This window comes from Equus asinus, chromosome 20 (genome assembly GCF_041296235.1).
Source record: "Equus asinus isolate D_3611 breed Donkey chromosome 20, EquAss-T2T_v2, whole genome shotgun sequence".
Classification (NCBI taxonomy): domain Eukaryota; kingdom Metazoa; phylum Chordata; class Mammalia; order Perissodactyla; family Equidae; genus Equus; species Equus asinus.
Genome location: NC_091809.1, coordinates 86,750,447 through 86,763,269, shown reverse-complemented (window position 1 = coordinate 86,763,269; position 12,823 = coordinate 86,750,447). Strand labels below are relative to the sequence as shown.

At 38.8% G+C, this 12,823-nt stretch overlaps 1 protein-coding gene across 1 annotated transcript; it reads right to left on the bottom strand.

Annotated features, from left to right (window-relative positions):
- Window positions 1-6,152: 6,152 nt before the first annotated feature.
- Window positions 6,153-7,097, bottom strand: LOC106831706 (olfactory receptor 51F2-like). The gene has a single exon (XM_014842115.1). The coding sequence runs from the start codon at window positions 7,095-7,097 to the stop codon at window positions 6,153-6,155; it is 945 nt and encodes a 314-aa protein (XP_014697601.1).
- Between the last annotated feature and the right edge of the window lie 5,726 nt (window positions 7,098-12,823).

Here is a 12,823-nt window from a genome sequence, read left to right as displayed (position 1 = left end):
TTGGCCAAGAGTTTTGAAATGTAGCACAACCCAAAACCTGTATCTAACCAATTGCATGGGCATACTAACAGCCTGCTCCAAGCAGCAAGACATATGGCCCATAGATCAACTGAACCCCATAAGTTACAATAAAATGTCCCTAGAGATACAGATTTCAGGAAAAATATTTTCTTTGTTTTCCTTAGGCACCCACGAGAGCACTTTGCAGTTAATAAAATCTTCCTCATTCTTGAAGGAAACTATGTGTAAAGCTGGTGTGTTCCCTGAATGTAGTAGTTTTACTTACAAAGGATAGAGATGTACTCTTTCCTGCCCTGTTTGCCAGGAAGGGACTGAAGAACTGGGGAGGTTTTCTACTCAGGCATAGGTAGCATATATAAGGAGCCATGACTCAGGCTACCTGAAATCTCTTATCAGAAAACTCCTGGTGGACTTTTTTTGTGGCCCCCAGAGTGTGAAGCTCCCCAAGGGTTCATTCCACCTCATGGCTTCCTTCCCCTTCTACCTCATTACACTTACTTGTACGGGGACTAGTGTTATGGTTCTTTGATTTTATGTCTTGATTAAGTTTTGTTAAAGTAAATTTGTGAATATAAAATTCCAGACAAAAACATCTGCTTTATGCACGAGCTCACTCACTACCCCCACATCTAGCTGATAAATATATCTTCCTCCAACATCATTTGGATGAATTTTTTGTTTTTTTTAGAAACCTCTTGGCTTCTGTCAAAAAAAAAACGCTTCATTAATTCTTTCATAAAACACTTTAAGACTATCACATTCCAGAGATTTGCACTGGTAATATGGAGAATAGAACAGAGTCACTTTCCTTCAAATGCTCAAAACTCAGCAAAGAAATAGACGTAAAACTCAGTGATTGCAACAGGACGCATTTACGATGAGAGCATAGAAGAGCACATATTTAAGCTGCAGGAATGTCAGCACCAGGTCAGTCAGAAGACAAGGGAGCATAGAGCGTAGAAAGAACAGAGGTGACTAATGACATACTCAGCACACCTGGAGTCCTGAGTGCACTTGGGAGGGTAAGTGGCAAGTCATGAAGCCAAACAGGGAGGCGGGATCCAAACAGGGAGGCGGGATCCATCTCAAGGAAGTACTGTGATTCTAAGGCGTTTGAATCTAAATAACAGAATAGAAATTGCTCAGCATGGAATTTAATCTTTCTCTTTGGCTAGAAAAACACATTCTGCAGCTTCTCATGAAGCAACTGAGGAAGTTGGGCGCCTTATTCAAGGCTCCATAGTATATTGCTGTTCTCTATTCAGTGTCAATATCAACCTGAGTGGTAAAACTATCAAATTTTCCCTCTAAGCCACAATATATCAGTTCTACAGAAATATCAGTTTCAGAAACATTCTCAAACAGAATCTCAATGTGCTATAAGGTCTTGGCAGAAAACCCATTACTTACTCTTCCAAATTCTACATCTGATTAACCAGACTTGTTTTCAGCCTTGTCTGAGACAGTCTTGAACAAGCATTGTTTTTCAAGGTCTAATTAAAAAAAGCAACATTTGCGAAAATGTATAGACCTCTGTAGTATAATCCCTGACAGTTATTTTTCCTTTTCTGTAATGCAAATAACTGATGTAAGCTATGATTGCCAAGGCATCTACTTCAAAGAGACATCCAATTCAGAAGATGTAAGTTATCTCAGAAAAAAAAAACCCACATCACCAGCCAAAAGACTAGATAAAGAGCCAGGCTGCTCCCTACCTCATGTTTCCTTTATTTTAGGGATCTGGTTGATTTAGATAACTGACTATTTAGCCACTTTTTTGGTTGTTTTCTTCCTGTGCTTTAATCCCTGCTCTTATGTTTAAATTCACCAATAAAGAGTGAACCCATGAAAACCCAGGCCCCCACCCTTAACCCCAATAAAAGCGGAACCCCAGGCCTATGATTTTTCTCTACCCTTGACCTCCCTGTGTGACCCCAGGTGTGCCATGTTCTTTCCAGGACTTGTAAGTAATAAACCCTGTCTCTTTCTAAGTTCTTGATGGTTATTGCTGAAGAGCACCTTGCAGTTGTAGTAAGAACCACAAGGGCCAGTCCATCCACAATTTGGGTTATTGATAAGTTGAGACTGGCACAAAACAACCTCCATTTTGGATGGTGTAGAATTCACAGTGCAACACAGCTAGTAAAAAGCAGCAAAAAGTATAGCTTGTAAGATTAAAAAAAATTTCTTACTTATGTAATTTTCTGTGAATGGTATCAATTTACAAACAAGAAAAAAGAATAGACTTTAAAATGGATCTTATTGGTGTACATATGACTGTAGTATGCAAAATTATATGTAATTGACACTTCATGAGTCATTTCTTATTGCAGTATGTCAGAGTTGTACCTTTCATAAGAACATTCTGTAATATATTTATTTTAAAACACACCCCAAAAATATGGTTGCCCCATTCTCAAAATTCTCCTCTTTCAAAACTATTCCTGGGGTCAGTCTGGTGGCGTACTGGTTAAGTTTGCACACTCTACCTCAGTGGCATGAAGTTCGCAGGTTCAGATCCCAGGCGCGGACCTAGCACTACTCATCAAGCCATGCCATGGCAAGATCCCACATCCTTGCTCCCCAGGGATCAAATCCCATGATAGTTTTAAAGGGCTGTTGAAATTGGTTTGCTACTATTTTTTTGAGGATTGTTGCATCTATATTCATTAGAGATATCTGCCCATAGTTTTCTTTTCCTGTGGTTCTCTCTGGCTTTAGTATCAGGGTAATGCTGACCTCATAAAATGAGCTTAGAAGTAGTCGCTTCTCTTTAATCTTTTTGAAGAGTTTGAGATCGACTGGCGTTAATTCTTCTTTAAATGTCTGGTAAAATTCACCAGTGCAGCCGTCTGGTCCTGAAAGTTTCTTTGTTGGAAGGTTTTTGATTACTGTTTTAATCTCCATGCTAGTTATATGTCTGTACAGGCTTCCTATTTCTTCAGATTTACTTTCAGTAGGTTGTATGTTTCTTGGAATTTATCATTTCTTTTAGGTCATGCAGTTTGTTGGCATACAATTGTTCACAGTATTCTCTTATGATGCTTTTTATTTCTGCAACATTAGTTGTGATGTCTCTTCTTCCATTTCTGATATATTAGACTTTTGTTTTTATTTGTCTCAAGGTATTTTCTAATTTCTTTTATTTCATCTTTGACCCAATGGTTGCTCAAGACTGTGTTGTTTAATTTCCACATTTTTGTGAAGTTTTCAGCTTCCCTTCTGCTATTAATTTCTAGTTTATTCCATTGTGGTCAGAAAAGATATTCAGTCTAACTTCAATATTCTCAAATTTGTTAAGACTTATTTTGAGACCTAATGTGTGATCTATCCTGTAGAAAGATATAGGTGCACTTGAAAAGAATGTGTATTTAGCTGTTGTTGGTTGGAATGCTCTGTATGTGTCTGTTAGGTCCATTTGGTCTATAGTGTTGTTCAAGCTCTCTGTTGTCTTATTGATCCTCTGGTAGTTGAATCCAGTATTGAAAGTGGAGTATTGAAGCGTCCTATTTTTATTGTATTACTATCTATTTCTCCCTTCAGTTTCTCAATGTTTGCTTTATATATTTAGGTGCTCTGATGTTGGCTACATATACATTTATAATTATTATATCTTTTTGGTGGATTGATCCTTTTATCATTTTGTAATGTCCTTCTTTGTTTCTTAGGGTCATTTTTGACTTGAAGTCTGTTTTGTCTGATATAAGGATAACACCCACGGTTCTCTTTTGGTTACCGTTTGCATAGAATAACTTTTTACATCTTTTCACTTTTAGCATATGTGTGTCCTTAAGTCTAAAGTGAGTTTCTTATAGGCAGCATATAGATGGATCATATTTTTTTATCCATTCAGCCACTCTTTCCTTTTGTTTGGGAAATATAATCCATTTACAGTTAAAGTGATTATTCATATGGAAGAATTACTATTGCCATTTTGTTAGTTATTTTCTGTTCATCTTCTAATTCCTTTGCTGTCTCCTCACTGTCTTCTTTGTATTTTGTTGATTTTTGTACTGATATGCTTTGATTTCTTTCTGTTTTTCTTTGTGTAAGTTCTATAGGTATTTTTGAATAGGGCTTACATAAACCATCTTATAACAGTCTAATTTGATAATAACTTAAGTTCAATTGCATACAAAAACGTTACATTTTAAATCCTCCCCCTCCATATACTTTATGTCGTTGCCATAATTTACATCTGTACGTATTGTGTATGTTTAAGCATATTTGTGGTTATAGTTATTTTTAATGCTTTTCTCCCTTAACTTATATGTTTGAATTAAAAATGATTTACCCACTACCATTACACTAATACGGTATTCTTTATTTGTCTATATATCTGTTTGGTGTTTTTATATTTTCTATCTCTTTGTTGAAATACTCATTGTATGCATGCATTGTTCTCTTGAGCTCGATGAGCATCTTGTATGACAGGCATTTTTAATTCTCTGTCGGGTAAAGCATATAGCTCCATTTCATTAAGGTCAGTTTCCAAAGACTTATCTCGCTCCTTTGTTTGGAAGATCTTTGGCTGATTTTTCTTTCTCCTTGACTGTCTGTGTGAATGTTTGCACATTAGATAAAGCAGACCCCTCTCTCAGACTTTACATACGGGCTTGTAGAGAAGACAACCTCTACCAATGAGCCCAGGGAGAGATTCTGGGGGCCTCTATCAACTCTTTCCTTCCCCAGGGAAAAGCAGGTAGCTGGAGTTTCTTTCAGGTCACTCTGTGGTGAACCAGTAGGGTGAGCTAAGGAATCTGCTAGCCCAACCTGCTGACTTCTTTCTCTTCCAAGCTAGTAGACTGTAGTGAACCCATCCAAGCTCTAAGACTGACAGGAAAGAGGTCTGTCCTCCAGGAGTCCCCCTCAGAACAGTTGGGTAATTGTAAATATAGCTTTACTCTTTCCCAACCCAGAAGGAAGCTGAGAGGTGGGCCTTTTTATCCACTAATTCTGTGTTGAGCAGGATGGGGAACTATGGTGTTTGCAAGCCCAAGCTGCTGTCTTCATTCTCTCTCAGGCTGCCAGGCTGTGGACAACACATCCAAGCTCCAAGACTGGCAAGAGAGAGAGATCAGTCCTCTTGGAGCCCTCTTGAAGAAGTTGGTGTGCTGTCTGCAAGGCTGCACAATTTCACTCCCCAGAGGGGAGATGATAGCTGAATTTTTCCATCCACTTGTCCTGTACTGAGTAGCGTACAGAGTTATGGTACCTGTGAGCTCAAACTGCAGTCTCCATTTTCCCCTAGACTGCTAGACTGTGGTGGGCCATACTCTTTTAATGTTTGTTTGCATGTATGTATATATTCACATGAAATATATGCACAAACAATGATAAGTACCCAGTATGCTAATTAATCTGTTCTCTTAACAATGTATCACTTATATCTATATCAGTTTTAGCTTGTTGCATGATAGTTCATATTTTATTTAACCAATGTCCTAAACTAATTGTTTAAGCAGTGTCCAGATTTTCATTGCAATGTATAATGATGTTTTGAACATCGCAATACAACTTTGCAATTTTGCCCATTATCCCCCTTTAGACACATATATAGAAGATGAATCACTATATATTGCATAATTAAAATATTAATGCATTTACCAAACTGACCTGAAAGACTCATTTAGATTTAGGAAAGTACCCTTTTGATTCACATTTCTTCTTGTTTATTGTGCTTATTCATGTTCCTCAGCCATGAATAATCTATTTTGGATAATAATAATCATTATCAATAAACTGTAAGAATTACAGAAACCTACACTTTCCTACTGATCTAAATTATATCAGACATACTTTGGGTAGCTACATACTCTAGAGGTGGTGAGGCATACTCTAGACCCCAAAATATGACTTTGTTGGCCCATGCCTGTAGACGCATTTTAACCATGGTCCTGTTATGTGCCAGGCGCAGTATTTGTGGAAGCTCCAGAAGCACACAAGTCACAATTCCTGCTCTCAGAGAATAACAGTCTAGAAGTGTGTAAATTGTAAGTTACTGGATGACCAGAATAGGGTCAAAGCGTGTATAAAGATGCTTTTTCCAGGAATAGATATAACTCACACTGATGATTGATCAAATATGAGTCAGAGAAGTCTTGGTAAAGAAATGGTACCCTGAAAATTTCCTAAGTTAGCTTGGAAAGAAATACTTTGAGCATAGCCTTGCGAATTTGCTTGGTCTTCACACTGTAGATAATGGGATTCATTACAGGAGGGATGAGCAGATAAACGTTGGCAATGAGAGTGTGTACAAGGGGAGGGGCATGCTTCCCAAATCTATGCACCAGTGACAAGCTGATCATGGGAATGTAGAAGATGGCAACGGCACTTACATGTGAGACACAGGTACCAAAGGCCTTCTTACGCTCCTCGGGGGAGGCAATGCTGAGCACAGAGTGGATGATCAGAACATAGGAGAGGAGGATCAAGATAGAGTCCAAGCCAGCAGTAGAGATAACAATGGTCAGGCCAAATGCACTGTTGATCTTGGTGTCTGTGCATGAAAGCTTCATCACATCAGGATGGAAACAATATGAATGGTGCAGAACATGACTATGGCAGAAGGACAGGTGCTTAAGGAGCAGGAGTAAAGGCACAAGAGCTATTGTCACCCTAATAATAATTGCAAAGCCCACTTTGATGATCCTTGAATTGGTTAAGATTGTGGCATATCTCAGTGGGTTACAGATGGCAATGAAGCGGTCAAAGGCCATCACCAGAAGTACTGAGGACTCCATGAATGTGAATCCATGGATAAAGAACATTTGGCCAATGCAGGCATCAAAGCTGATTTCTCGAGCATTGAACCAGAAAATGCCCAGCATGGTGGCCAATGTGGAAAGGCACAGCCCTAGGTCCGTGAAGGATAGCATGGAGAGGAAATAGTACATGGGTTCATGGAGGCTGGACTCAGTGATGATGACAAGCAGGATCATGCCATTCCCAGAGATGGCAATGGCATAGAGACAACAGAACGGGATGGAGATCCAGGCATGGTAGATTTCCAAACCAGGGATGCCAGTAAGAAAGAAGACTGCAGGGTGGAAAATGCTCTGATTGAAGGATGGCATGATGAGTGAAGGGACAGATTTCCTTGGGAGACATGACAAGATTCTGTAAAAACAGGGAAGAAAAAATGTTTTCGCTCTCTTCTATATATCATACAATTTAGGATCACTCTTAAACCTTGTCCTATTCTTCAATGGAAGTACGCACCCAGTTATTCTTTTCTTTGATTTGGAGTTTACCTTTGGTGAAATAGGGAAAGAGATCACTAAATTGTGTGAGGACACCAGAGTTTTAGCAACAGTGCCACATGTTACATCTAGGCTTCGGTATATTTCCATAGAAATGTAAAAGAGGTCAGATTAGATAATGGTAACATATTTTCCAGTTCTATCATTCTATGTTCATGGGAAGACAGGATATTTCTGATTACCACAGGACAACACAAAAGGGAATTCGTCCTGCTTTTCTTCATTTCTCAGTTTCCAAGGCAAATACCCTTAAGAAGTCCAGCAAGATTTATAAGTCCTTGTGTACCCAATGAAAGGAAGCTAATAGAGATAATATTAAATACTTTGTAGTAAAATACTTTGGATTAAATAAATACACAACAGCTATTGATAAAAACTAAATGCTAGGAAAGAACCAATTCAATCTGTAAAAATATAGTGGGTGATAGTTGGTAAAGTGTTTGATTATATAGGTAGTAGTTGTGAATCTGTTATTGTTTAAGGGAAATTTTCCCTAAAGAAATATGGCCTAAAGTTAACCTTAACAAGAACAAAAGAACTCATTGCAAGCTAACAGATAATAATTGGACCAGAATTAACCTGAGTAAGATTCTTAATGTTACATTTTGCAAAAGGGCACTGAAAATAAAGGGAAGGGTTTGGGGTTGGGAGTGTGGTCCCTCGGAAACCCTCATTGCATCTGGTTCATCTCCACCCAGATGAAGGAGGACAGCTTTGCACCATCTCCTGTGTTTGAGGATATACCTATGTGTTGACCCAGATGAAGAAATCTGTAGGATCAAAGGAGTTACTCCATATTTTTTGTTATCCTAAGTTTTCTGACATCCTATTTTTACATACAGAAAGAATGCTTGGTTTTTAAAATATGTTTTCCTCTTTAATTCACTCATGCATGCATTCTCTCAACACATATTTAAATACCAACAAAATCCCAGTGTGTGCAATGGACAGAATTAGAAGTAGACCTGGTACTCCAAGAAGGTCTGTCCATGAGGCTAGAAAATAACATATCTGAGTGTAAGTTCATTTGGTGAATTTCATTCCAACCCCTGAATGAACAGGCAGTGGCTTCAACTTGAGTGGGTATAATTGGTTACATGAAGAGTGATGATGAGGGCATTTGAGGAGAACAAAAGACAAAAATTTTCAATACAGGAAGCCTCTTGAAGGCTCACTAAAAAAATAATAATAATGGCTGGAAATTTTGAATTGAGAGGCAACATATAACAAAATAGTATACATGGGTTTTGGTTCTGCCCTTGGAAGTCAGTTGGAAGACAAACCTCACTTTTTCACTTGTGACTTATATGTAAGAATTAGAAGGTATGGGTGACCTCAGCAACATGGCAGAGTGAGCTGTTCCCTTTGTCCTTCCCTTTTGAACTACAACTAAATGGACATTCACTGACCAACAGAGGAAGCCCATACAGCACAAGAGGATGCCTGAGAGACACACGCAGCTATACATCTGAGGATGGATGGACTGGCTCCCCAGGAAGTGGTAGAGATAGGTGAGCATGCCCTGCTCTCCTCTAGTAGCCCTGTGCACGCACACAAATGCTTTCCAGCCTGCTGCAAGTGCCCTGAAAGTGGGAACATTCACCAGGGCAACTGTAGGAGGAGGCTATGGTAATCCTTAGCATACACTCATGATTGCCCTCCCGGTGAGGAAGGGAAGCTCATCATGCCCCTGTGCCACCAAGGAGTGGCCTTAGCTTGCTCCAGCACGGAAGCCTCACCCACCAAGCACAGCAGCCCTGTGGACTATAAACAGAGACTGCAGTAGATCTACAGATTGGGGCAAGCACACCTCTGGCCTGTGTGAGTACTCATAGTGCTGCCGAGCCCCCAAAGAGGGAACATGTCCTGGGCGGGTGTGAGGAGAAGTGTCAGCAGCTTTCAGCCTACTCAGTATCACCTTCCTGGTGGGACGGGGGAACCCATACTGCCCCTGCAGCGCCAAGGAATGGCTCTAGCTCGGATCCCAGCAAGGAAGACCCACCTGCCAAGCACAGAAGTCCTGCAGACCTCAAGCAGAGACCACAGCACATCTCCACACTGGGATAAACACACCCCAAGCCCACGCGTGTGAGCACTCATAGTGCTGCTGAGCCCCCAAAGAGGGAACATGTCATGGACAGCTGTGGAAAGAAGCACTGGCAGCATTTAGCCCACTGGTGATCACTTTCCTGGCAGGGAGGGGGAGCCCATAGTGCCCCTGCAGCACCAAGGAGTGCCCCTAGCTTGGTCCAGCAAGGAAGCCCTGCCAGCCAAACACAGTCCACTAAAGCACCTGAACACACCCCAGGCTGGGGCAAGCACCCATAATACCCCCACAGCTTCCAGCAGATGGGGTAGGGGCAGAAACTCTGCTCCTATTACCCCTAGTGGTCACAGGTGGAATCTATGACCTAAGAATACCAGAAATGCCCAAGGAAAGATTAGTTCATCAAACACCATGGGAAACTGCAGCAACAATTGAGGAAAAAACTTTCCTTCAGATATGATGGAGAAATAAAAGCTTTCCCAGATAAACAAAATCTGAGGGAATTCATTGCCTCTAGACCTCTCCTAGAATGAAATAATTAAAGATGCCCTCACACTGGCAACAAAAAGGCAAAGGTCTACAAAGTTCTGAGCTAGGAGATAAATAGACATAATCAGAAACCTTCAGCTCTCTACTGGAATAAGGAGGCAAAGACTCAATTACAACTTAAAAGAGAAAGGGAAAGAAAGTATCAAAAGTAATGATAAACAGTTCAACTTAGTCACAAACTCACAACTTTAAAAACAGAACAATTTATAACAGTAATTACTCAGAAGGGGCAAGGAAAGAGAAGGAACCTGCTTAGGTTAATGGAGATAAGAGGCTATGAGAAAATGAACTATCTCATCTCCAACATCTTTCACCCAATCCTCACAGTAACCACTAAACAAAATATCAGAGCAAAGCTACAGTTCGCAAAAAGAGAGAAAACTGAGGAAAAACCCCTGAGAAAGCCACCAAAATGAAATGGCAGTCAGAAATACAAAGGAAGAGAAACAATGGAAACATAGAACAACCAGAAAACAAGAGGTAAAATGGCAGTATTAAGCCCTCATATATATCAATAATCACTCTAAATGTAAATAGATTGAATTCTCCAATCAAAAGACAGAGTGGCTGGATGAGTAAAAAATAAGACACAACAGTATTCTGCCTCCAGGAAACACATCTCAGTTTTAAAGACAAACAGGCTTAGAGTGAAGGGATGGAAGACAATACTCCAAGCTAATGGCAAACAAAAGAATGAAGGTGTTGCCATACTTTTATCAGACAAAGCAGACTTCAAGTCAAAAAAGACAATGAGAGACAAAGAGGGGTAGTATTTAATGATAAAAGGGACATTCCACCAAGAGGACATAACACTTATTAATATATATGCACCTAACACAGGGGCAGCAAAGTACATAAAGCAATTATTAACAGACCTAAAGGGAGAAGTTAACAGCAACATAATAACAGTAGGTGACTTCAACACCCTGCTTATATCAATGGACAGATCATCTGGACAAAAAGTCAACAAGGAAATAATAGATTTAAATGAAACACTTGATCAGATGGACTTAACAGATATATACAGAACATTTCATCCCAAAACAGAAGAATATATTTTCTTCTCAAGTGCACATGTATCATTCTCAAAGATAGACCATATGTTGGAAAACAAGGCAAGTGTCAGTAAATTTAAGAAGATTTAAATTATCCCAACAATCTTTTCTGTCCACAATGCTATGAAGCTAGAAATCAACCACAAGAAAAAACTGGGAAATTCAGAAATATGTGGACATTAAACAACATGCTATTGAACAACCATTAGATCAATGAAGAAATCAAAGGGGAAATTAAAAAATACCTAGAGACAAATGAAAGTAAAAATACAACATACCAAATCTTATGGCATGTAGCAAAAGTGAGCATAAGAGGGAAATTCATAGCAATACAGGCCCACATCAACAAGCAAGAAAAATCTCAAATAAGTAATCTTAAAATGCACCTAATAGAGCTGGAAAAAGAAGAACAAACAAAGCCCAAAGTCAGCAGAAGGAGGGAAATAATAAAAATCAGAGCAGAAATAAATGAAATAGACACTAAAAAAACACTAGAAAGGATTAATGAAACTAAGACCTGTTTCTTTAAGATGATAAATAAAATTGACAAACCTTTAGCCAGATTCACCAAGAAAAAAAGAGAGAAGGCTCAAATAAATAAAATTAGAAATGAAAGAGGAGAAATTACAACAGATACTGCCGAAATACAAAGGATTATAAGAGAATACTATGAAAAACCTTCTGCCCACAAATTCAATAACCTAGAAGAAATTGATGAATTCTTAGACTCATACAGCCTCCCAAAACTGAATCAAGAAGAAATAGAGAATCTGAATAGACCAATCACAAGTACAGAGATTGAAACAGTAATCAAAAACCTTCCCCCAAAACAAATAAAAGTCCAGGACCAGATGACCAGATAACCAGAATTTTACCAAACTTTCAAATATTTAATACCCATCCTTCTCAAACTATCCCACAAAATTTAAGATGATGGAATGCTCCCTAAGACTTTCTATGAGGCCAATATGACCCTGATACCAAAACCAGACAAGGACTACACAAAGAAGGAAAACTACAGGCCAATATCGCTGATAAACTTGGATGCAAAAATCCTCAATGAAATATTGGCAAACCAAATACAGCAATACATTAAAAGGATCATGCACCATGATCAAGTGGGATTTATTCCAGGGATGCAGGGATGGTTCAACATCTGCAAATCAATCAATGTGACTCACCCCAGTAAAAAAAATGAGGACTAAGAATCACATGATCATCTCAACAGATGTAGAGAAAGCATTTGACAAGATCCAAATCCATTTATGATAAAAAGTCTCAATAAAATGGGTATAAAAGGAAAGTACCTTAACATAATAAAGGCCATATATGACAAAGCCAATGCCAACATCATACTTAATGGTGAAAAACTGAAAGCCATCTCTCTGAGAACAGGAACAAGACAACGGTGCCCACTCTTGCCATTCCAATTCAACATAGTACTAGAGGTATTGGCCAGAGCAATTAGGTAAGAAAAAGAAATAAAAGGAATCCAAATTGGAAAGGAAGAAGTGAAACTTTCTCTATTTCCAAATGTCATGATTCTATATGTAGAAAACCCTAAAGAATCCACCAGAAACCTATTAGAAATAATCAACAACTACAGAAAAGTTGCAGAGTGCAAAATCAATTTTAAAAATCAGTTGCATTTCTATGCACCAGCAACGAACTGACAGAAAGAGAAATCAAGAATACAATCCCACTTACAATCACAACAAAAAGAATAAAATACTTAGGAATAAACTTAACCAAAAAGGTGAAAGACTTATACACTGAAAACTGTAAGACATTATTTAAAGAAATTGAAGAAGATATAAAGAAATGGAAAGATAGTCCATGTTCATGGGACGGAAGAATAAACATAGTTAGAATGTCCATCCTACCTAAAG

Bases quoted from the DNA above. Each gene is read 5' to 3' on its own strand.
- LOC106831706 (XM_014842115.1), bottom strand. From the start codon at position 7,097: ATGCCATCCTTCAATCAGAGCATTTTCCACCCTGCAGTCTTCTTTCTT.